This window comes from Aphelocoma coerulescens, chromosome 3 (genome assembly GCF_041296385.1).
Source record: "Aphelocoma coerulescens isolate FSJ_1873_10779 chromosome 3, UR_Acoe_1.0, whole genome shotgun sequence".
In the NCBI taxonomy this organism is placed as follows: Eukaryota; Metazoa; Chordata; class Aves; order Passeriformes; family Corvidae; genus Aphelocoma; species Aphelocoma coerulescens.
The window spans coordinates 45,261,097-45,286,236 of NC_091016.1; the positions used below are offsets into that span (position 1 = coordinate 45,261,097).

The following is a 25,140-nucleotide window of genomic DNA, read 5'->3' on the forward strand; positions in this document are numbered from 1 at the left end:
CGGGCCCTGTCCGTCACCGGCACGTGGCGGCCGCTGCGCCCGCCCCGGCGCGGCTGGGAGGTCCCGGGCTGGGGCGGGCGCGGGCCGCTGCTGTGGGCCGCTGTACGGGGTGCCGGCCGCGGTGCTGCCGTGCCCCTGCCCGTGCCCCTGCCCGTGCCCCTGCCCGTGCCCCTGCCTGCTGCCGAGCTCCGTGCGGCGCCCAGCCCTTGGCGCTCAGCCGACCCCGGGCTGGAGATGGGACGGGCTGGTGCGAGCAGAAATCATTGTAAAGCCGAGGCCTTCCCAGGTGTGCTCCAGTCCGCGGGGCGGCGCACAGAGGGGGCTGGTTCGCCAGTCCTGTATAGCTTAGGGGTACCGCCTGCTTCTCTGGATGGGCACCAGCATCCTCCCCTACCATCTGGGGAGTGTTTCATGTTACACCCTGCCTTAGGAAGTACCATGGTGGGAAGTGTTGTCAACATGGAGATACAATGAATAGGTTATTGTTTAAGCAGCTCAAAATATTTTTCATGCCGATATACAGAAGGGAAAATACTTCCTTATACTACTTACAGAGGATAAACTCGTCATGGGAAAAGTCAGCCAGGAAATAAGCTTTAGATTCATGGGGCATTGCAGTCCCGGGGTGATTTAAGGGAGTAAACAACATAATTTATTTTAAGCTGGAGCTTGATCATTTTATGAAGTAGATAATATGATAGTGAGTGAACAATAGCCGGGGCTTGGACTATGACCCAGGAAGTTGCTTCTAGCTCCGTGTTAATTACTCATCACACTCAGACTGGGGCTGTAGTTCTCATGGTTTTTACCTCATGCTGCTTTTTCTTTACTCTAGGACATCCTGACTCTCACACTGAATTACCAACAAAGGATGGAGAACATCCTGGCTAGTTTGTGTGGGACCAGCCCAGAAGATCCATTCCCCGTGTGGGTCCGCGGCAGCATTGGCCATTGCTTTAACCAGCTGACATTGAATGTGATTCCTCATGTGATCCTTGCAGTGGTCAGTGCCTGCTTCCTTGGCACTCCGAGGTATGACAACTGACTTGTCTGACTCTTGATTATTATGCAGGACTGGAGGTGGGGTGGAAAGGCTGAAATTATATCTCCCTATAATGTGCTGAATATGTAATTAGGGAAGGACACAATATTATAATGCTATTGTATTTGTCAGCGTCCATCTTAATTCAGAGTACAGTGTACAGAAAGGAATCCAGAAAGAATAGAGGGGATTGTGGGCATAAAATCACAGAAAGTAATTAAAAACTATTTCAGTGAATGAGGACTGGGGAAACTGGGAGTATTCTGGGAAAGGATATAAATCCAAGGTGGCATAGAAGGTGTATATAAGGCAATAAGGAGTTCAGAGAAACCCAAAATTGTTTTTCTGTTTACCCTCTTCTGAAATTCATAAAAATTACAACATTCACTCATACTGAAAGGCCACAAAGAATCCAGTGATACTGAAGTATTTTGATGGGCAATAGATTATAGACTTTACAAGCACAACATCACTGAAACTAACAGTGATAATGTTTCTAGAAGAAATATCCCACAGGCAAGGAAATCAAGGATCAGACATGTGACACAGAGAATTTCATCATCCAAAATTTGTGTTAAAGAGGTTAAATATACTTTTTTTTGCTGTTAATCCTCAAGGATTGCAGTCTAATTTGACCACAAAATATCATAGTATGCAAACAAATTTCTGTAAAGAAATGCTATTCTTTGGTAGCATCTAAATCTCTGGTATTGACCAAAGAGTGGGCTGTATTGACCTGATGTAGTTTAGCAATGCCTACAGTGAGATAAAGTTACAAATCTAGGGAGGTGTATCTAGAAGGTTAAATAAGAGTGGATGTATAAACAGCAGGAAGAGGAGAGGAAGAAAGGACAGTACTGACTGAGAGGTAGTGGAATTTCAGCTGTAAATTATTTCACTCTTTCACTCTTTCTCCTCAAGGTCTGGCTCCAGTGTGCCTTGCAGGCTAAGCTGGGGATGGAGAATTGCTACATCCTTTGTACTTACTGGCTTATTCCTTGCTGACACAATCCCAGCCAGCATTTCCCAGCAGGAGCTGGGCCCTGTGTACCTTGAAGTGCTGGCCAATGGCACTGCTGCCCTGACATGGCTGGTGCATGGCTTCGCTCTTCTCATGCTCTGCAGGTCCATTCATGGCTTTACCAGGGGCCCTGCAGCCCTGGCTCTCCTCACTCTCTTACCCCTACCTTCCTTCATCATCACACTGGTGTGGTACTGCCAGACTGGGACAGCTTGGTCCCCTGCCCACCCTGGTGCCTGCTCCAGGTTTGCCATTCTCAGTCTGCAGCTGGCCTCTCTGCTTGCCTATGTGGTCGGCTACCTCTTCCCCACTGCTGGCAGGCAAGACTTCCTCTCCATCAATCGCTCCTGGCAACAAGACCAGCCCATCTCAGAGCCAGGGGTCCCAGTGCCTGACCAGCAGAGAGTGGCAGAAGATGGTGAGAGCTGGCTCTCACGCTTCTTTTACACTTGGATGAACCCCCTAATGAAGCGTGGCTACCAGCAGAAGCTGAACCATCCACAGGATGTCTATGTGCTTCCTCGCCAGCTCCAGGCTGCCAGGGTCTGTGACCGGTTCTACTCTTGCTGGCAGAAGAAGGCAGCTCTTCACCAAGCAGAGGAGGAGACAGTGTCTCTTACCAGCCCAATCATTGCTGGAGGTGATGGGAGCAGTGATGCTCCAGACAGCCCACACCATACTCAGGAAGCTGTGCGCCTCTTGTCAGTCCTTCATGCGGCCTTTGGGCTTCGTTTCTACACCTTTGGACTTCTCAAGCTGGCTGGCAGTCTGCTGGATTTTTCAGGTCCTCTGCTTCTGAACTTGCTGGTGAACTTCATGGAGTCACGGCAGGAGCCCCTGAGCCACGGGGTGCTGTATGCCCTTGGGCTCTTTGCTGGCTCCTTCCTAGGCGCTCTCTTGCGGAACCAGTTCAGCTATGAGATGAACAAGATGACACTGATGGTGCGCGCCGCTGTCATTTCTGCCATCTACCGCAAGGCTCTGCATGTCAGCAGCACCAGCCTTGCCCGCTTCACTGTGGGGGAAATTGTCAACTTCATGAGCACAGACACCAGTAGGTTGGTCAACTTCTGCCTCAGCTTCCATGAGCTGTGGAGCCTGCCTGTCCAGCTTGCCATTACCCTCTACCTCCTCTACCAGCAAGTGGGGGTAGCCTTTCTGGGAGGCGTGGCCCTGGCACTGCTGCTTGTGCCCATCAACAAGATCATAGCTAACCGCATCATGATGAACAGCGAGGAGATGCTGAAACACAAGGACACACGAGTCAAGGTGAGGGGCAGTGGTATCTCTCTGAGTTTGTATTTTTTCCCTGCTTGTCCCAGAACGCTGGCTTCTTGGCCACTTGTCATAATCCAAGGAAGATTAATTGAATCACAGCTGTTGAGAAAAATGCCAGAAGGGGCACATTTGCGTGATGTTCTTTTCCTCATTGCCTGCAGCTAATGACAGAGTTCCTCTGTGGCATTCGTGTGATCAAGTTTTATGCCTGGGAGAAGCACTTCAGCACCAGGATAAATGCCTGCCGGGCTAAAGAGCTGCAGAAGTCACGGGCTGTCAGTTACCTGGATGCCGTGTGCGTGTACATGTGGGCAGCGCTGCCTGTTGTTGTCTCCATTGCCATCTTCATCACCTACGTTCTGTTGGGTCACCAGCTCACTGCCACAAAGGTGAGTAGGTAGTAGGGAGAGCTCCAAACTTGTCTTGTGCGCACCACAGTCTGCAGTGGGACTGCAGTCCTCGGGCATCTTCTCTGGGAAATAAACCCAGCCCATGTCTCTCCACAGCTCTTCAGGCTCTCTCTGGTGAAGCTGATTGGAGGATACAAGGGAGGTACTGGCTCCAACTCATGGCAGTTTGCTTACCCATGCAGGTGTTCACAGCATTGGCCCTTGTTGGGATGCTTATTCTACCCCTCAACAGCTTCCCATGGGTGTTGAATGCCATCTTGGAGGCCAAAGTTTCCCTGGATCGAATCCAGCAATTCTTCGAACTCATGGACCAGGACCTGGAAGCCTATTATGCCCTAGGTAATGGTTAAGGAAGCTGCCAGGCCTGAGACTCTGGTCAGCAGACATTCAGAGCAGAGAGCTGAGGGGCGAGGCCCACGGGCAGTACTGGAAGGCAGCTGGCTGTCACCCTGGGATTCAAGATGTTCAGCTGGGTAGAGGCAGAGTGGATACACTTAATTTCTCTTAATTTCTGTGGAAAGCAGGAGACAAGGCTATAACATTCCACTTTACCAACCATAAGCCATTGCTTGTCCCCACAGAGCCATTAGTGTTGCAGTAGAACAAGCAGCTCTGTCCTGTGACGAAAACTCTTCTGACACTGAAGCCATCAACAAACTTGGCTTCACCTGGCAGAAACGCTTGAGTGGCTGCCCCTCTCCTGAGCCATATTAGCTCCCTTTCCTTCTTTCATTGCCTTTTGCTGGCTCCCTGACATTCTTTTACCTTCAGCAATAATAAAACCAAGTTACATCCTCAGAGTGTCTCCCTGACAGCCGTGTGTGTCTGGTGTGAGCTGGAGACAGAAGGGTTGGATGAAGGGATGTATAAGTTTAAGGGCAAGTCAGTCGGCAGGAGTCTCATTCTGTGGTTGGGTCAGGGGCATCATGCAGTGCCTCATCCATGGTCTCTGCATTTGGGAGTGAAGCTGATAGTATTTGTGATGCCAGGTGCCTTTAATTTTCTGGTCTTCTCATAGCAGTGCTTTGCTGTTCTGCTTTTCACTTGTAGATAGCCCTTCAGATACTGCTACTGCCATGGAGATGCGATGTGCAGCCTTCTCGTGGGTGCCAGTTGAGGAGGAAAGCACCAGGCAGCCCTCATCCACAGGCAGTCTGCAACTGCACATCGAGAACCTGTCAGTGAGAAAAGTGAGCAAGGACATGGGAGGTCACACAGAAAAATGGCACTAGAGAAAAAATACTGGAAACTAGAAATAATGGAGAAGAGGTGGCATGTTTCCCTCAGTTCAGGAACTGTGCATCAAAACCTTCTCTTGGTCAAGAGGCACAGGACAAACATTACATCTCAGAGCTGAAAGGTGCTAGAGAACATCCATGGCTTACAGACAGGAGATAAACTAGTTCCCTCTGCCTTCTGCTATTACTGCAGGAGACAACTGGACAGGGAACAGAGCAGGGCTCTAGAGTTAACACTCCTTGCAAATCTGTGTCCTGTCATATCAGGAGTCTGGTTTACCTGACAGATGTACCCAGCTGCACTGCTGAATGTGTGAGATAGTCCTAGCAGTCAGCTTCCTTACAGGCTATGTGTGGCTCAAGAAATCTGGACAAGCTACCCTGTACTAGCACATCAGGTTGCTTCTCTTCATTTCCCTTTGCAGGGAATGCTCCTTGGGGTTGTTGGGAAGGTTGGCTCTGGCAAAAGCTCTCTGCTTGCAGCCATCACTGGAGAGCTCATTAAGTAAGTAGCCTAAAGACTTTTCCCTGCCTGGTCCCTCCATGCCACAGCAGGTGGGGACTGTCCAGTGCTATCCCAGCTTGTAGGCCATTTTGATCTGCCAACAGTTTTCCTTTGTTGCCCTTTACACCCACTTCTGGTGTGCTTGCAGACAAGGTGGACGAGTGTATGTTTGTGACCTGGAGCAAGGATTTGGTCTGGCCACACAGGAGCCATGGATACAGTTTACCACTGTCCGGGAAAACATTCTTTTTGGGCGGGAATATGATGCCCGGCTGTACAAGGAGGTGCTGGAAGCCTGTGCCCTCTCCGAGGACCTGAATGTGAGTGCCTAGACTGTAAACCTGCCTGGGCCTTTTGGCAGGCTTTTTCATCCATCCTGAGCCTCATTGGGATCAGTCTTTATTCTTTCAGGGTATAGACTTCCAATGCTCTTCCAATGTCCCATCACAGAGTGTTCCTCTGATCACCAAGCCCACACCATTCCCAGCATCCCCATACTTCTTTAAGGTGTGAAGACACTCTTGTAGCACTTTGGATGGTTTCTTCTGCTGCTGAGCCAAAAGCTCTTCATCTTGGGGAGAGGAGTTTTTCTTGCAGAGCTGAATGGCTGCTGAATTGGGTTTTTTGGGCAGAACGTGTCAGCACCTGATGTTTTTTTGGGGGGGGTGGGATCAGAAGCAACTTCTTTGGAGTCTGGAAGGGCTAAGCCAGTGCTTCTATCAGTAATACAAATATTCTAAATTTGAGGTTTATGACTGTATTAGCCAATAAACCTGGCTGTATGTATGGTAGGAAACTAGCCTTCTCCCAGTTTATAAGCTATACCTGGTTTTCTGAAGTGCCAAGCTTTAGCAGCTCCTGTTTGTTTCGGCTGGAGCTATGAATACTCTGTAAAGGCAAGATTTTTATTTGAGATTTAGTGGAATACACCTATGCTACCAAACTGAGAGGAGACTTATTTCCAGGTACTGAAACTTGGTAGTTTTTACTGCTACACTGTTTGGAAGGACCCTGACATAATTTTGATGCAGGCACAGCTCTTATTCTCACAGAAAATTACTGTGTGCAATTATCTTGGACCAGAAGTTGCTCTCAATGGGTAGTTCAGATGTGACCACCCTATTCTGGAGCGTTAAGAGATTTTCAGTGCATTAATTAAGCTTGCCAGTTATCTGTAGAACCAGTGTATAGACTGTTGCAATGTTTAATTGTTGGTAAGGTGTCAGCCTTAGAAATTACTGCCAGAGACTGGAGAGATGCCCCTGTGTCTTGGTTTTGAGTCCACAGCAGTTTCCTGTCCCTTTCTAAATGATTTTCTTGAATATTTCAGATTTTACCAGCAGGTGACCAGACAGAGGTGGGTGAAAATGGTGTGACACTCAGTGGGGGACAGAAGGCTCGAATAGCCCTTGCCAGAGCCATTTACCAGGTAAATAACAAAGGAGTTACTGTGTGGCAGGTCATGCCCAGTGCTGAATCAAATGTGAAGAGGCTGGAAGCACTCAGCTGTACAGTGAGCTCTGGCAGCATGTCTTTAAAGCACATTGTGCTAGTCTAAAGGTGCTGCCAACATGGAGGCACTTGGACTTTTCTCTACAGCACTGCCTGCTCCAGCAGGGCCAGCAGCTGTATCCTTTTTTGTTTTGTCCCCCTCCCAGGAGAAAGAACTTTACCTTCTTGATGATCCCCTGGCTGCTGTTGATGCAGATGTAGCCAACCATATTATGCAGAAATGCATTCTCGGAGTTCTCAAACATAAGACCAGGGTCCTTTGCACTCACAGGACAGAGCTTTTGGAGAAGGCCGATGCTTTGTTGTTGATGGACAATGGCAGAATAATTAAGACAGGTACACTGTCTGTCTTCTCAGGCATTCATTTGTGTCTTGGAATGACTTAAGGGGATTAAGATTAACTAGTGGGGAACCCAGTGATAAAAGAGGACACTGGAGACACTGCATGTGGGCAAAGATGGGGTGGAAGAGAATGTGCAGATGTACAGATAAAACAGGACAGCCCTAGATGTGAGGAGCTGATGAGGCAGGAGAACATAACAGGAGCGAAGCCTTCAAGGGTGCAGTTGCTGTATGACATAGGGAATGTTGTAAGAGAACAGAACTGGGTCGTTTTAGAGCAAGAGGCAGAGGGAAGGTGGGAAGTTGTCACCTATTCCTCACGGATGCTGAAGCATTTGCATATCTCTCTTCACAGGCACACCAGCTGATATCCTGCCACTTGTTGAAGCCTTCCCCAAGTTCAAGGTTACAGACGAGGGGAATAAGGATAAAGGTCTGTCCCTGATGAGCTTGAATGTGGCTGGGGCAGCACAGCTTAGCTGACCATCCAGACAGAACTGGTACCTGATGGCTGCTGGCCTTAGAGCAGAATTCCCACTATCTTGTTCTGCTGTATATGTGGGTGGTGTATACACAGAGGGACAGGAGGCCCACACATCATTGGGTATTGATCTGGAGCAGTATTTGAACCTGTTATTCCACTTGTAGTCCAGTTTTGGATTAAGAACTGCCAGAGTTGGTGCACCTGTCTTGAGACAGGAGAGAGGAGGAGGAGAAGCTGCAGGAAGAATTTAACATTGCACTGACCTTTGCTTTTGCATCCATTCCCACAGCCCCTAATGAACAGGGACAGGAAGAGGCCATAGAGACAGAGGCAGAAGAATCAACCCAAACCAATAATCTCATCCTCAAGGAGGAAGAGAAGAAAGAAGGGGCAGTGGCTTTTCATGTGTACAAGGCCTATTGGCTGGCAATGGGCAGCTGCTTGGCAATATCAATCCTCTTCTCACTGTTCCTGATGCAAGGTGAGGCAGTGACCCAGCAGCACATCTCTCTTTAGATATTTCTCTCCTCTTGTCTCATTCCCTGGTTGCATGGAGTCCAGAAGGAAAGACGCCAGGGGTTTAAACGCCCTGTAGCAGGAAGACCACTTTCCCCAAATTAAAGTAGCTCAAGGAGCTACTTTGTTAGGGAGGAGGCACATGTGGGAACTGTACCTGGCGTCTCGCTGCTGCAGTTGCATTACTGTACCTCTGTAGCAGTGCTCTGTCGCTGCTGCAGCTCAAGGCTGTTCCCTTGCTCCTGCTCTACTGCTAACAGGGGGAAAACTAGACTGGGCAGTGAGACCATGCAAAAGTTGTCCAGCAGTTTCCCCTCCAGCCTTCCTGTTTCATATTTGCTGATTGAAAAGTTGAATTCCTCTTTATGTAGTCTGTCTTTCTCTGTAGCATCCAGAAACATCTCAGATTGGTGGCTGTCATACTGGATCTCCAGCATATCCCAGACAGCAAATACCTCTGGGATGGCCTGCTCAGCTTCCCTGCCTTCCCCAGAGCTGCTTCTCTTCTCCACTGCTGGACTTGTGTAAGTGAATCTGGTCTGGAGGAGCCAAAGGAAGCTGGAAATGCCCTTAAGTGCATTTCCCGTGAAGATCCTGGGGAGCAAGGATAGATAAACTGACCACCTTGCTTCAGGGGATGTGTGTGTCCTCTTTGACAAAGAGAATCAAAATCTCTGATCTGATGACGTGCCCAAAAGGCTTCTGCCTGGGGCTGATGGAAGACCCCTAGCTGCATAGTAATCGGAGTATTTGTCCCAACATGCCAAAGGGGTATAACAGGAGTATCAGGCTAAAGTATCCTGATTTCCCCTTGAATGTGCTCTTGGGTTCCCATGCCGTGTCTGTGAGTTTATTGTCAGGAGGACATTGGCAGATTCATAGTCTTCCTCCTTGTTTTTTCCAGTTCCTCCATCCCAGATCTGGACAACACCCCAGCCCCTTCCAATGGCTCAGTGGATGTGAATTTCTACTTGATAGTTTATGGGAGCATTGCAGGGGCCAACTCCCTCTTCACCATTATTCGGGCGTTCCTTTTTGCTTATGGCGCTCTCCGTGCTGCCGCTGTCATTCACAACCGACTGCTCCAAAGGGTTCTAAAGGTAATGGGCAAAAAGTCCAGAGCACGCTGAGGCTCCTGCAAGCTGACATTCTTCTCATAGCTAGGAGTAATGGTGCGGGAGATAGATTAAGTTTTCTGTTGGTATTGACTGGTAGGACTGTATTCAAAAAGGGCTGCACCACGGGCAGTAGAAGGGGCCAATGAGTTGGGGTTCAGGATGTGTCCTCTTCATTCCATGGAAGGATGTTTTACTGGCTCCCACCTGCATCTGTTCACTCATTAGGCTTAGATGTATAGCCAAGATGAGGGCTAGTTGAGTCAAAGGAGCTTTTGCAGGATCGTGAGTTCAGGTTCAGGTGACAGTGGAAGGAGTCATTAAGCAAGATCTAGGGCTGATGCTGGCATGTGCCAGTTAACTTTATGTTTTCATCTTCCTTGGGTCCTCAGGCTAGAGTTAGGATTGGGGCATCGGAAGTTTTGATTAGAGGCTAGATTTGCCTGGCTAATGTTGGGCTAGTATGGCATCTGAGTGCCTGCTGTCTCAGTAGCTGTCTGCCATTTGCTACAGAGGGAATGCTTCCTTCTACCATGCAAACAACATGAGTTGTTTGGCTGCTAGTGGATGCTGGCTTTGGAGGCTGAGGTAAGGAAGTGGGTTGTGGTGGCTACCGTGTTGTGGCCTTATCTGCTCCTCTTGTGCTGCTCTCCTGCACACTATTCTGTGGCTGGATCTCACCACATCTGACTGGCTCTTACTTTCTGGTTCCCTTATCTCCAGGCCACAGTCACCTTCTTTGACAGCACACCAACAGGCCGGATCCTGAACCGCTTCTCCTCAGACCTGTACTGTGTGGATGACAGCCTGCCATTTATCCTCAACATCTTCCTGGCCAATATCTATGGGCTCTTGGGCATGCTGGTGATAATGACCTATGGCCTCCCTTGGACTGGTCTGGTCTTACTCCCTCTGGCTGTAGTCTACTTCTTCATTCAGCATTATTACCGATGCACATCCCGGGAGCTCAAGCGCCTGTGCAGTGTCACCCTGTCTCCCATTTACACCCACTTCTCAGAGACCCTCTCGGGACTGAGCAGTATCAGAGCCATGCGGGCAACAAAGAGGTGAGCAGAAAGCATGAGCACCCAGAGAGACAGAGCTTTGGCTTTATAGGCCAAGGCCTTCCTGGTGTGGGACTGGTTGTAGCGTGGCTGGAATGCCCTTGGTCTGGACAGCAGGAGTGGAATTTGAGTGGTGCAAACCTCTGTTGTGTGCCTGACAGGTTTGAGCTGGAGAATCAGCTGCATCTGGAGCAGAACCAGCGCTGCCTCTTTGCCAGCAACACAGTGATGGCGTGGCTGGACATCCGCTTGCAGATGATTGGGGTTGCTGTGGTTACTGCTATTGCAGGAATTGCCATCATCCAGCACCAGAAGCAGCTGGGAAATCCAGGTAGACTGCCAGGGATTGATCTATGTCCACTCCTAGGCTGTGGCCAAGGGGTTCCTCCTCTCCCAGCCCAGAGCTACACATTTTCCTACACTGGGATAAGATCCAGAGCTCCTGCTGCCTGTCCCTATGCAAGTCACCCACAGTGTAGTGCTTCAGCTCCTGTCTCTGCTCCTGTGTCCCCAACCTCAAGTGTGACCCCAGATGCCAGAGTCCTGACCAGTGATATTCTTGCTTTTGCTTTTGTCCTCACAGGACTTGTGGGCCTGGCACTCTCATACGCCCTGTCTGTCACAAACCTACTCTCAGGCCTCATTTCCAGTTTCACTCACACAGAGATCATGATGGTGAGTGTGGAGCGGACAGAGGAGTATACCACAGACATCCCCATGGAGCCTCAGCATAAACTGGTCCAGGTAAAAGCTCAAATGTGTTGTGAGGTACTGGCCCACCTTCTGGCTCTGTGCCCTGCACTTGACCCCTGGGGAGATCACAGGGTTCCACTGAATGGGTAGATGGCCCTCACCACAGAAACCACCTTGATCACTCATCTTTTACCAGTATATCTCCTGGGGAGGATGAATCTCTGGCAGGAACTGGTGAAGGCTGAAGTGATGGGAAGAAGTAGGGAAGCAGAATGGGTGCTAGATACAAGCTGTGACATAAAAACAAGCCTAGGAGTGGGCTGGAGGTGGGACTGGCCTGTGTGTGGGTTCTGCTCAGAAGCCAAGCAACCATCTACAGGGAGGGGTGGCGCTTGGACTCGTGGGAGGTGATGCTGAAGATGACAATCAATCATTATCATACCCTTTCTCACCTGTGTATCCCTCTTAGGTTTCTGCTGACTGGCCAAGCCAGGGGCTTGTGGAGTTCCAGCAAGTGGTCCTGGCATACAGAGCAGACTTGCCTAATGCACTTGATGGCGTGAGCTTCACTGTTTACCCTGGAGAGAAGCTGGGGATTGTGGGTCGCACAGGATCTGGGAAATCCACCCTTTTCTTGGCCCTTTTCCATATGGTGGAGCTGAAATCAGGCCGGATTCTCCTGGATGGTGTTGACAGCCAGCTGGTGGGCTTGGAGGAGCTGAGGTATGGCTGAGCAGAGTGAAGGGTAGCTAATGGTGACCTAGAGCTGTCAGTGGCTGGATGCCAAAGTAAAGAGTCAGGAGCAAAGGATGCACTGTTGTGGCACCCTCTTTTCTGATTGTGGCAGCTTTTTATGAGTTTCTCTGTTGTTTCTCAACAGTTGTGCTAAGGAAACCAGGCTGAATATGTGACCCATGTCTCTGTGCCTCTAAGATTTGTAGCAAGCTAAGACACCCCATGAAAAAAGAAATAGCAGACCTTTGCTTTTCTGCAGAACCCACCCCATCAGCCCTCAGCTCTTGTTTGCTTGCAGATCTAGGCTGGCCATCATCCCCCAGGATCCATTTTTGTTCAGTGGCTCAATCAGAGAAAACCTGGACCCCCAGGGAAAATGGACGGATGCTGAGCTCCGCGAGGTGCTGGAGCAGTGCCACCTGTGGGATGCTGTTACTCAGATGGGTGAGTTGGAAACCAGTGAGAAGCAGCTGATGAGTGGTGTTTCTGGGAAAGGAGAGAAGGCCTTAGCTCAGGCAGGGAGCTGAGGAAAAGCGGCCAGGTGGATGCAGTAGGCAATGGGTTAGGCAAAGTAACGCTAGGACCAGTGTAGGAACAGGTCAGTGGGACCCAGTGGCATTCCGTGATATTTAGAGGCAAATGGACTGGCAGGTGATGGATTGGGTGGCAGAATCTTGCTGGTAAGACCAGGCCTCAGTGGGTGTTAGAGGACTACCTGAGAGATAAGCCAGGCCTTAGTTCTAAGGGAACTGTGCCAGATGTTGCTTGTGTCTAAGTGTAAAGGCTCCAGATTCTAAGGCCTGGGCCTGAGCAGAGTTGGGATTTTCTGTGCTACTGGGAAAACCTTGGACTGGTGGAACTGTTTGGGGCCCTGTGCAGGTGATGCAGATGACTGGTGATCTTGATCCCTGCAGGTGGACTGGACAGTGAGCTGGGAGAGAGGGGAAAGAGTCTGTCTGTGGGACAGAGGCAGCTGGTGTGTCTGGCCAGAGCCCTCCTGACGCAGGCCAGGGTGAGTGCATTGGCTCTGTCGAAGCAGGGGAAGGGTGAACTGCTGGCAGCTGTCTGGGGACAGCAGAGGAGAGCACTGCAGAATTGGAGGTGTAATGGGAACAGACATCCTGTGCTAACTCCTCAGGCTGTCTCTAGGCAGGGAGTGGGGTCTCTGCTGTGGTGCCTGGGAGCTCCCTTCACTCTCTGTGCCCGGCAGGTGCTGTGCATTGATGAGGCCACAGCCAGTGTGGATCAGAAGACAGACCAGCTGCTGCAGCAGACCATCCGCCAGCGCTTCGCTGACAAAACTGTTTTGACGATTGCTCACAGGTAAGGAGGAAGCAGCACTCTGTGCCTAAAGTCATCCTACCACTCGCAGGAACAGGTGGCTGCACATGCCATGCCTGGGCCTCAAGGCTGAGCAGGGAGGTCTCTGTGATAAGGTTTTTCAAGTGCCAAAGCTGGACCTTGCCTTTTGCCTTTTCTGCTGGGGGCTGGAAAGGGGAAAATGTTGTACCCAGAAGTTGGTGTCAGCAAAGGGCAAAATGCCGCATCATATCACACATTTCTCTTCCTGAGCACTGCCTGCTGGGATCCATAGAGCAGGTGAATCCCGCCTGTGGTTCTGCCAAATTAGGGCTAGGAGTAATGGAGAGCTATCATATGGAAAGGGCAGTGTGAAGACCGGGGAGGAGCAGGTGTCCCTGGCTCAGTAGAGGGCAGTGCAGGACAGCCGGCAGCAAAGGGCTGCAGCCAGCTTCTGGATAGTTCTGTCTTCCAAAATCCTGACTTTTAGTCCCAGCCTGCACCTGATGCCAGCAAGACAGACACTGCCCAGGCAGGACAGGACAACAGTGATTGCCCCACATCTGAGAGATTAAGAATAGAGTCAGTGGATGGTTGCAGCCAGAGGGAGGAGGGCAAGACATGAATACTGCAGAGAAGGGATGGATCAGCATTAGGTGGTGTTCTCTGCTCTTACTCTTGCCAAGTGGAGGAGAATTTGGAGGAGGGTTATACAATCGTATGGAGGGTGTTTTCAAAGCACAGAGGTTACCACAAAAATAAAAATCAAATGAGCAGGTGGCAGGGGCTGGTGTCCTGCTGCACAGAAGTGGGAGTGATGGATGACAGGAAGGGTGGGCTGGGCCTGGCAAGTGAATCAAGTGGGTCTTGTTAAATACATCATGTAGGAGGGAGGCAGGAGTGGTGTGAAGGGAATGTGGTTCCTACACTAGGGATATTAGGCATAAATAGAGTAGAAGTGCAAGGGCACTGTGGGCTGAGGTGTGTGTTTGGGTTGGGTGTGGGGAGGCCACCTTTGATGGAGTAATTAAAGAGGAGAAACAGCAGAGGAAGGAATGGCAGAAGGCAAAGCAGCAAGACTGAGTTGAAGGTGGTCCCAGCCCCGCTTCCACTGGGATGAAGAGCAGTGGGGGAGAGCAGTAGGGAGAGAGAGGTGATGATGGGGTTGTTTTGTATCCATGGTTCTTCCATACCATTCAGCTTTGTGTGAAATCCAGGATGGGAAGTGACTCTGTACTTGTCTCTGGCCCTTCCAAGTAATTTTCAGTGCTGCAGCTTGCACTCTCTTGGGGATGAATGTGTAACCAGAGTTCTGAACTCCATAGTGCCTTTTACAGGCTCAAATCCTGTGCTGTGTCTTCCTTGTGACTTGCAGCTCCATAGGGCTGTAGTTTCACACTGAATAGTGCCTGACTGTGCAAAGACATTCCTGCTGTCTTGTCTTCCCTACCCAGGGCCACAGGTTGCTGCTCTGCTGGCAGTCTGGGCAGACCTGGGCACATATGTGTGCAGTGGGTCCTGTGGTTGGCTGGCTGGCAACTACAAATCCAGTGGTGGTGGTAGCATAAGCAAAGATGCCAGACTGCAAGGGAGTAACAGCTGATGCACAAGTCCATTTCTGCTGCCCTCAGGAGGTGGCAGGTGAGGAGATGTTGGGGCAAATGGAAGCAACTCTCTAACCCCTGTGGGGACGGAGACATTTTGTGCAACCCCAGAATCAGGCATGCTCTGGGCTTCCCCTCCACAGAACTTCCCTCTGTGCTCCCAGTGCCCTGCCATGCCCAGCAACTGGAAGGCATCATGGTGCTCTCCTAAGAGGTGCTGCATTTCAGCAGTGAGCAGAGGCTCTCTAGGGAGCTGCACTGCACTGTGACCCTGAGTGCAGAGGGCGATCCTCCACAGCTCCTAATGCTGGGCAGGTCTTGGGCCACCCTTAAAAGCAGGAGAAGCAGTATCCAGAGCTTCTCCTCAGATCCACTAACGTGTGTCCTGGCATTTGTTGTCCACAGGCTGAACACCATCCTGGACTCAGACCGCGTGCTGGTGATGCAAGCTGGGAGAGTGGCAGAGCTGGATTCACCCACCCGCCTAAGCCAGAAAGATGGCTCCTTGTTCCAGCATCTCCTGCACAGCAGGCAGCAATGACTTCCCTCCTGCACTGAGCTCAGGCAGCCCTTCTGGCTCAATGCCTTGCTCTCCTCTTACCTCAGACACTAGTCCTGTCCCTGCAGGGCCAGGAGCTGCTGAGGTGAGGGATGGGCTTATTCCTGCCTGTAGCAGCAATTGTGTGTCCTTAGGGATGGGAGCATGGCACTGTGGCCTTTCCTTTAACAGTGAAGATGCAAACTGCTGTTTAGAGTCATGCAGGCCTGGTTGGTGGGATCCTGCTCCCCTCCAAGGCTTCCCTTTGAGATGACAGAGGGATTTTCTACTCACTGAAGAATCAGTAACTCCTAGTTTGAGACTTAGTCTTACATAGGCAATGTAAAATAAAGTGGAAACATCCTTGTGAAGCTGTTAATTCGGGTCCTTGGCACTTTTCCTCACCACACACGTATTTCCTTGTGCGATACAGGAGTGGTGCCCGCTCTGGACAAAGACAACCTACCTACTCTCTATTATTCCCAGAAGGCCCATCCCAGCCCAGAAGGTTGCACCCAGGGACCTTGCTGCTTTTCCTCTGGTTTTCAGTGGAGAAGGCCTTCCCCTGAAGGGGCCAGAATGCAATTGCATTAAAGGCTTCTAAGGCTAGTTTATTTCAAGACCACTCCTTCAAGGGAAATTCTCTATCCCTCCTGCCATGCTCCCAGCTGCACAAACCCACAGCTGCTTTCAGTTTTAGGATCTTGCTCTTGCCATGGGCACCTTAGACTCAGTCTTGGATTTTCCCGTTCTTCCCAACACTCGTAAGGCAATGCCTAACCCACATCTTTGCTCTGCTGTCCTGAGATACATGCCATTCCTTTCCCTGAGGCTGTAGGAGCCATCCCCATCCCTGCAGACAGAGAATAAGGCAGACAACTCCTGTGCCGCAGTCTGGGTTTGCATTCTTGAGGGAGGTGATGGAGATACTCATCAAGAACAAGTTGCTGAGCAACCTGATCTACTTGGATCTGCTGAGAGCAGAAGGTTGGTGATCAGAGGTCCCTTGCAACCTAAATTGTTTTATGATGCTCTGATACACTGTTTCTGGGCTTGTACTTGTTTTATTTGATAAAGGTACATCATCCATCCATGTATTAAAAAAATAATCTTTCTGATGAAGCTCCAGTCCCCTCTCCCAGCTCTCCCTCCTGCCTGAGTGGTCACTTCTTGGCTCTCTTCACACCACCTTGAACACAGCTCTGCAACCCTACAAGCCAGTAGTAGAGTTTGGCTTGGGGGCGGTTTTGCCCCACTGCTTAGCCCTCTATGCCCGAGGAGGCACAGAAATCCCTGGTCCTGGGAGAGAGACACTGCTTGCTGCACACCAGACCAGCACTGGCAGGAACAACCTAGTATAAAAGCTAAGTGACCTGACCATCTACTGCCTCTAAGCCATGCTTCAGCAACAGTGGAGAAGGCAGTTTTGTGTCTGCTTTCTATGTTCATCCCAGGCTCAGTAGCCTGTCCTCACATACACTGTGGGGAGTTTAGCCTTTATTGTTATCGAGAAACACTGCAATGACTGATTTGAGGTTAGAGCCAGCTGCCTGCCTCAGAGTGAATGGGAGAGGAAAGGAGGACCTGGATCCTGTATTGCTCCTGAACCAGCCACAGTACAGCCTTGTCCATCTCCAGCTTCACCTATGGAGGACATATGAGAAGGACCAGCTTAGGCCCAGAGGACCCCAGAGGAGAGCAAATAGTGAGGCAGATGTGTGCACTGCAGAGGCAAAGAAGCTTGGTCATTTGTGGCCAGACCAGAAAGGACGGCTTGGTAAGTGGGTCAAAAAAGACCCCATAATCATCAGGAGGAAAGTACGGAACATGTTGGTAACCCCCAGGTTACAAGAGGAGGGTGCATCAGCCGGGGCAGAAGAAGAGTATGAGGAGACCTGCAATGATTTTCAAAGTCTCTTTGAACTGGCTCACAGAACCACAAGGCCAGGGAACAAGGGTGTTTGCTCACTCCCTAGGGACATGGCATCTGAAATGACAGCTTCCAGAAACAGCTAGGAGCTACCCCATACAGTACTGCGGCAGGGAGACCCATGCAGCCACAACTGTCCCAAAGGCCCCAGAAGAAGCATCCCAACACCAGCAGAAATGAGGATAAAGCCCCTTCCCGTAGTCACAGAGAGGAGTTACAAAGGGCCTGGCAGTATTTGGGCTTGCAAGAGGGCTGTGCCCTCCTCAGCACGACCTGTCCTGTTTCTGAGCACTTGTGTCAGATGACACTGACGCTTGCATGGCACAGGCTGCTGCAAGCAGCACGCCATTGCTCCCCTGCGGGGCTGGCCCAACACAGCCCTGCTTTCAGATGCCCGTGGGTGCCAGCTGAGCCAGCCAAACAGCAGACAGCTCAGACCCAGGCAGGGCCATCACACCAATGCTCAACACCCAGGGTTTTGGTGACATGTTTGCTGCCCTGGGAGCCCTTCCCCGCTGCCCAGTCAGTGCCGGTGTGGCTTCGCAGGGTGCAGTTCCAAGGGTTTGCCAGCATGATGACCTGCCAGGGCCTGGTTCAGAGTCCTCACAGCTCACAGCTCTGTGGTCTTCCTTGGCTCAATCAAGATGGTGTTGAGCATGCCCACCTGACACTCCTGGTCTTGGAGCTTTCTTGCAGCCTGAGAAGGGCTTTGGCACCAGTTCGACCTTTGACGGCCTCTCTGCCAGTTCCTCAGCATTAGCAGGACAGTGATGAGGACCAGCACTGCTGTCAGCACCCCGAACACCAGCACTGTCACCAGCTGGGCTTCGCTCAGCCCTGAGTCCCTTTGGGTCACCACCTCCTTCACAGAGATTTTCAACAACCCTCCCCCCGGCTCTTTCTCACTGTGGTTGGCCACGCGCCGCCCCGTGACCACGGTCCTGACAGGCTCCGGCTGTGTCACCCCCGGCATCTCACTAGTGGTGCTTTTCACAGCGCCGGCATTCTCATGGTTTGCAGGGTGATAGGGAGGAGACCAGGTGGGTTCAGGGACGGAGATCTCGCAGGTTTTGCCAGAGAAACGGTCAGGACACAAGCAGTCATAGTCATTGATGCGATCATAGCACTTTGCCCCATTTTTGCACGGCTGGCTGGCGCAGTCATTGATGTTGATGGTGCAGAAACGCCCTTCAAAGCCCACCTGGCACTGGCAGGAGAAGCGGTTGACGCCGTCGCGGCAGGTGGCCCCATTGGCACAGGGGCGCATCAGGCAGTCGTCCACATCGTGCTCACAGAGAGCCCCCACAAAGCCAGCGAGACACCGGCAGGTGAAGTTACTGGCAAAGCCATTTTCATCTTGACATTGCCCACCATTTTTGCACGGGGACCTGTGTGGAGAGAGCAAGGATAGGTCATGGCCCTGGCGACCAAGCAGCTTCTGCCACCCCAGGGAGGTACACACACAGAGCTGCTTGCATGGTCAGTGTGTCCAGCTCTCTCCGTGGGGGGAGCTATCTCAAGGAGAAGACTGGGCGGGAGTTTTTGCCTCCTCAAAGGCTGTGGCTGTGCACAGGCCCACCAGGGAAGGTCTTCAGCCAAATGATCTGAAGAGGAAACATGCCCTCCTGATGCTCCCCAAAGGCATCATGGATGTCAGCTCATCACACCCACAGCAGTTTGGCTGCCTGGGAGATGGAATGTCCCAGGCATGATGAATAGATGAACAGATTCCTGTCCTCCTAGAGCAGGGACAGGAATCTGTTCAGGTTGCAACAACACCCTTGCCCCGATGGGACCATGCACTGCATGCTGCTTAACCAAAGCCAAAGGTGATTTTGGCTTAACTCCATTAGTGTATGGAAATTCACAGATAACAAGCCAAGCTGGGCCTCCACTTGGCAGTGTGGGACCCAAAGTTAATGCTGTCTTGTAATCTCACTGCAGTGTCTCACCCTGCCTTCTCACATGGCCCTGTCTTCATCTCACAGTCCTTCCCGTGGAAACCTTCTGGACATAAGCAGGAATACTCCCCATCTCGATCGTAGATACACTGTGCCCCATTCTGGCATGGGGACTGGTGTTCGCAGATGTGTATGTCTGAGGGGAAAAAACAGTGTGAATTAGGGAGAAAGGAGGCCAACTCAGTGCAAACACAACCCACCAAACCCCCTGGGGATGGAGAAATGGCAAGAGCTTCTCCCTTCTCCCCTCCAATGGGCACTTGCAGCAACAGAAGTGCAGTGCCTGTGTGGTTGTGAAGATGTTGTGCATGCCAACTGTCCGACCAGTGGAGACCCCATGAAACAGAACAGTCTCTGGGGCTGGAGAAGGGGAGTCCACCAGCCACCTGCTGACGGCAGAAAGCCTTGGGGAAAGCAGGGGATGCTGCTTGGAGTCCTGATGCAGCACGGGAAATGCAATGAGTTTCCTGAGGCTGGCCAGTGTCATGCCAGCTCTTGCCACGCAGCCAGGGAGCAAGTACCAGCAGTCTGACCTCTTTTGCAGGAAGGGAATGGTCCCAGCTGTGGCAGCCAGGCAACATCCCATCTCCCAGGCAGCCAAAACGGCATCACCTAGGTGGCTTCTGACTACGCTGGCTATGTTGGCTGACCTATCCATGAGGATGTGCTGGGCTTCTGCCCTCAGCACCAGAGGCTGAAATGTCAAGCCCACAACTCACCTTTGTCACAGAACTTGCCAGCCCAGCCGGTGTGACAGATGCACTGCCAAGGCTGGTGGCACGTCCCGTGAAGACATCCCGGCATACGTACACACTCCTCGCAGGACTCCCCCTCCCAGCCTGGATCGCACCTGCAGGGGGACAGGGCATAGCAGCATAATCAGATCCAAGCAGGGAGTGCAGAAAAGCTGGCTGTGTGCTGTGCAGGGTTCCCACAAATACAGCAGCACTTGGAAACCCTCCCAAAGGCCCCGTGGACCTCCTGGCTCCCTCCTCCAGCGGTAAGTACAGGCATCTCATCTATCCAAGGAAGCAAGCAGACAGAGCAGGAGCAGACTCACCCTCTGCAGCCAGGAAGGGTAAGTGGCCAGCAACAGAGCTCAGCAGCTTCACTATCACTGCCCTCATTCCTCTGCTCCAGCCAGCCGCTCTGTATACACCACTGCATTAGCTCAGCAATTCCCATGCCTCCCACAGCATGCAGCCACTCTGACAGGCAGACAAAAGCCCATCCCTAACCCTGAACTTCTTGAGGGAAAGGGACAAGAGGCCACTGAGGTCTGTGTTTCACTGTTCCTCTCTGCATTATAATGTGTGTCATTTTTTGTCTGGAGTGCACTGTAATCCAGTTGTGAAACCTTGCTTGCTATGGCTGGTGCACAGAACAGACTTATCAGCTGGCTCACAAGGGCAGTCCAATGGGAAAACCTGCTACACACAACAAGCCTTCTGGCCCCAGAAGAGCAGGGCAGGGGCAATGACTAAGTAAAGCCAAGCTGCATTGCTCCAGTGGCAGGCATCCCTCAGGCCTGCCAGCTCCAAGCAAGTGATAACAAGATGAGAGCTGAGAGGAGGTGGCACCAAGCCACAACAAAAGCTATACTCAAACCAGCATGAAATTAAACCTAACAAAAACAACACAGTTTCTAGAGTAAAGAAGGGGATTCATTTTGATGGCTGGGGCTCATTTCAGCACAATGTGTGGTGACTACAGCTTTTTTTGGGCTGGCCCAAGGCTGCACTTTCAAACCTGGGCTGGCTGTTGTCACTGTATGTTGTTCCAAAGGGATTAGGAATGAGGAAAATGGTTAAATATATATGTATATGTTAATTAATATGTTAATTAGAGGCTTTTTGATGGGAATGGAGGTGATACCATGTGCCTGATATAGTCTGGGGAAATACATTCATACCTGGACAGCCCTGAGCAGAGGGATGTGGACACCCCTAACCCCCAGTACCTGCAAGGAGCAGGTGCCATCAGCTCCTTCCACTTCTCCAAAAAGGAGCTGGCCAACCTAAAAATTGCCAGGGAGGGGGCCAGGTAAGCAGCCAAGTCTCCCTGAGTTTGAGGTGATTTTAAGGTACTGCCAAGCTGCAAGGTTCAGCAAATACTCTGGAGGCCTGAAATCGGCAGCAGCAACTCATGTGGAAAGATCTGCAGCTGGGACACCTGCCACATGGTGACATGTGGCCTTTCTCACCGGGGCTTGGCAGCACCCAACCAGCCACAGCTGCTGAAAGGGCTCAGGGAGGAGCTCTGTGCAGCTGCAAACGGGGGCCCAGCAAAACCAGAGCTGGACACTCCCTGGCAAGAACAAGTGGCCCAGGTGTGGTGTAACATTGGGGGCTGTCCTGTGAAAGGGGGCTGACCATGCCCTGGCGAGGAGAACAGGGTGACATTGGGCAGTCTGTCCCCTTGCAGCCACAGGTGTCCCAGCCAGCCCTGAGCAGCCTTTGCCTCCTGGTTCTGCCTTGCAGAATGGGGGCTCCAGGTGGTCCTACAGTGGGACAACAGGCAGTGGGTCTGTAGCAGCCCACAGCAGTTATATGGGTGCTTCCCAGGCTGAAGTGCAGGGTCAGGCTCTGAGCTTTGGCCCTGCAGGATCTGGGCATCAGCTGGAGCTGGGATGCCAGGTACCACATAAGCACTTCTGCTGCAGTAGTTCACAGCTTGCTGGTAAGCCCTTTATGAAAACATCCAAAGATCCCCACTACAGCTCAGGCTTCTGAGAGGGGACCCTTGAAGCCCTCAGTTATATGCATGCTGCAGGTTTTCTCTTCCATGCCCCAGGGAGAGCACCTCCACCTCAATCAATGAGGAGGCCAAGCAAGCTGGCCAACCCTCATGTCTGTCCTGCTGCCTGATGACTTTCCCCTGTCATATCTGAGCCTGAAGGCTGCTTCCCATCACCCAGGCACGACTGGGCTGTCCTAGGCTTCCCTCTAGACAAAAAGGTCACTGGTCAGCGTGTGAAGGTGAGCACCCTGGAAGCACTGGAGCAAAGGCTAGACGGAACCAGCAAGAGGCTGAGGCGTCAAAATCTCTCACTCCAGAGGGTGTCAGGTAAGAAGAGAGCAGAGTCATCGATTCCAGGTGTGGGGGAGTGGAGGAGGAAGTGCTTCAGCTCTGGGCAGGGGTGTAGGTACCAGGGACACAGCATCAAGGGAAGGAGAGCAGTACAGTCAGGAGCAGCAGAGAGCCAAAGACAAGCCATACCTGCACTTCCCATCCTGGTCACAGCAGCCGTGGGCGAGGTTACAGCGCTCACTGCAGTCATCCCCTACAAGACAAGAGACATGTGGAGTTGGATTAAGCAGAGACTATAGATGATTCCAGATCTGTCCATGGCCCTGGGTTCTTCCTTAAGTGCTCAGCCTACCCTTCCTCAGAACTGTAATGTGGGGGACCTTCCTTTCATTGGCTGGATGCCACACAAGAAATGAGGATTTCACAGTAACCCAAGCAGCAGTAACACTGTCTTTATTGAGAAATAGGGCTCTGCTTCAAAACTGCCCGATCTCTGGTCATCTTCCCCACCTTCTCTCTGCTGCCTCCCTTAGATTTTTGGCCCTTCTGTGCAAGAGCTGGTGTTGCCCATGCATTAAGACAACTTGTGTAATAGGGACTGACCCACCTGGGACCTTGGTCCCACAGTCTTGCAGCAAGAATGGTGGGAAAGCTCAGGGACAGGTACTGCAAGGGGCACAAAGGGACCAAGGATGGAAATGGAAAGAATGGTTCTTCTTTATTTCCCAGGATGCCATCATCCCCAAGGACAGCTATTGGCACAGAGAGGTCTGATGGGAGCTCCTGCACTCTTCCAGGACCCAGCTGCCAGCACTCCCCTTCCAGCACAGGGAAGCAGGACTTGACATCACATGGGGCCAGGTATCCAGTTCTGTTTATTTATTTAAAGGCCACAGAAGCTGTAACTGAGCACGGCCTCCCTGTGTCACTTCTCTTCCTCTCCTTCGTGCCAGGTGTTCCCTTTCATCTCCACCTTCCCCTCTCCCCCACCACTTGCTTGCATCTTAGCTCCACAGGGGAGCTGGTTCACTCTGGCTCCACAAGCAGTAGAACTAGAGCAAATGTCAAGAAGCAGGGGGTTTCCCCAGAAGCCTTGTGCAACCCCAGGCCAGGCCCAGGATGTGAATGTCCTTACCTGAGCCCCTCCATCCTGGACTGAAACAGGTTAAAGCCCCCATGCCTAGAGATGCACTCAGGCTTTCCCAAGCAGCATTTTGTGCTGCCTGGGAAAATGAACAGGGCAAGAAATCCCCTGTGCATGCAGTTTTGCTGCAGTTAGGCAGCAGATCCCACTGTACCAGGTGAGAGCCTCCTAAAACAAGTCACTATGGAGCTGGAGCAGCATCCTGGGACTGCTCAGCCCCAAGCCTGAGTATTGTCACCTTTCCTATTTGTAACCATCTCTCCTGGCATATGGCTTTGGGAATTCATTGCTTATCTGGAGCAGGGATAGAGCAAACTAATCTTTGGGAAAGGATTTTGTCTGACTGGATCCAGGATTAGCTGTTCACTTTTGGAACCTTCTTCCCCCTGAACAGGCTCATTGGTTTGGGAACCCATTCACCCTCACTGAGGGAGATAGAGCAGCAGGGATGTCTCACTGCCAGTCTGCTCAGGCACTGCCACCCCTGTGGGCAAGGATTTCTAAGGTGCCTCCAGTGTCACACCCCAAGTGATTAATGACTGGGCAGCATTTTCTGCTTTTCCAGGTCAGACCATTTCTATTTTGCATGGAAAACTGAGGAGACTTCAGCAATGCCAAGGACAGGTTTGGAAAGATGGATATGAAAGAGTAGGACTCCTGTCTACAGAGACTCACCTTGCACAAGCTGGTGATGGGCCAAGAGGATCCAAATCAAGGACATGAGCTGGAGACAGAAGCTCCTGAGCATGGTCAGTGTGGCCCCACCGAGATGAACACCTACAGAGAGAAAAAGAACAAGCTCAGCAAAAACTTTTGGCTGACACCACAGCTTCATTTCACACATCTCTTTCCACTACCTGGGAGTTTTTGAATTGAAACATCCAGTTTTATACAGACTTGTCACCACACTCCCCTCTGTCCTTCCAGACTCCTTCCTCTAAGTCAGCGTTGGGGCACTAAGAATTAAAAAGCTTTTGAAAATGTGTGTACAGGAGCACCGAGTGTGCACACTCAATCCTGAGTGTGTAATAGCTCAGGCTGTTACACCACATCTTAGAGCACCCACCCCTGGTAGCTGCTGTCAGGAGAGCAGAAACCTCCAGAAATACCAACCCAGCTGTAGGGACCTTAATCTTCCCTCCCTAGATCTGGGAGGCTTCAGCTTCATGTTAAATAAGGTCCTCCTGTGCACATTCAAATGAATAGATGGGCTGAGTGTATTTTGCAGTGCCCAGGCTGCTTTTCAGCTGCAGGAGAGCAGGCAGTCCAGCAGATCTAGCAGAGGAGCAGGCAGTAAACAGCAGCCAAGCAAGAGAGTGAAGCAACAGGCACTAGAGCTGGGCTGCAGCTCCCGGCAGGAAAGGCGAGCACACACCTCTCAGTAGGTGCGGTCCTTTTCCTCAGCTGTCCTGCAGAGAGCCCCGTCAGCCCAAGGTTCCTGCACCCATCTATTTTCCGACCGCCTCTTGCCCTCTTGAAGTAGCATTAAATACTTTCCAAAAATGCTTCATTCCCTCCCAGCCTTCTGGGGTTGTTAAGGGCAGGAAATTCGAGGGTGATATCATAAATATATTACTGTAATGAGATGGGAGGGGTTAAACAGTTTTGTTAGGAGAATGGTGAAGGTATGGAGCAGACTCTATCCAGCTGCGTGGGTGTGATGAACAGGGGCCATTCTG

At 51.4% G+C, this 25,140-nt stretch overlaps 2 protein-coding genes across 2 annotated transcripts; one reads left to right on the top strand and one right to left on the bottom strand.

Moving 5' to 3' along the window:
- The first annotated feature begins 80 nt into the window (after positions 1-80).
- ABCC10 (ATP binding cassette subfamily C member 10) lies at positions 81-15,775 on the top strand. Its single transcript, XM_069010048.1, has 22 exons — positions 81-286; positions 836-1,032; positions 1,964-3,332; positions 3,503-3,730; positions 3,934-4,090; positions 4,802-4,941; positions 5,415-5,494; positions 5,643-5,814; positions 6,825-6,923; positions 7,153-7,342; positions 7,704-7,781; positions 8,122-8,313; positions 8,737-8,872; positions 9,253-9,448; positions 10,187-10,530; positions 10,689-10,858; positions 11,111-11,271; positions 11,690-11,943; positions 12,254-12,399; positions 12,870-12,967; positions 13,166-13,278; positions 15,264-15,775. The coding sequence occupies exons 2-22, from the start codon at positions 872-874 to the stop codon at positions 15,397-15,399; spliced, it is 4,620 nt and encodes a 1,539-aa protein (XP_068866149.1). The 5' UTR covers positions 81-286; positions 836-871; the 3' UTR covers positions 15,400-15,775.
- Positions 15,776-16,440: 665 nt separating this feature from the next.
- DLK2 (delta like non-canonical Notch ligand 2) lies at positions 16,441-24,853 on the bottom strand. The gene is made up of 6 exons (XM_069010049.1): positions 24,837-24,853; positions 24,137-24,238; positions 22,507-22,570; positions 20,007-20,137; positions 19,279-19,423; positions 16,441-18,714 (listed from the first exon to the last, which is right to left on the bottom strand). Exons 2-6 carry the CDS (start codon positions 24,207-24,209, stop codon positions 17,937-17,939), a joined length of 1,191 nt encoding a protein of 396 aa, XP_068866150.1. The 5' UTR covers positions 24,210-24,238; positions 24,837-24,853; the 3' UTR covers positions 16,441-17,936.
- Positions 24,854-25,140: the final 287 nt, after the last annotated feature.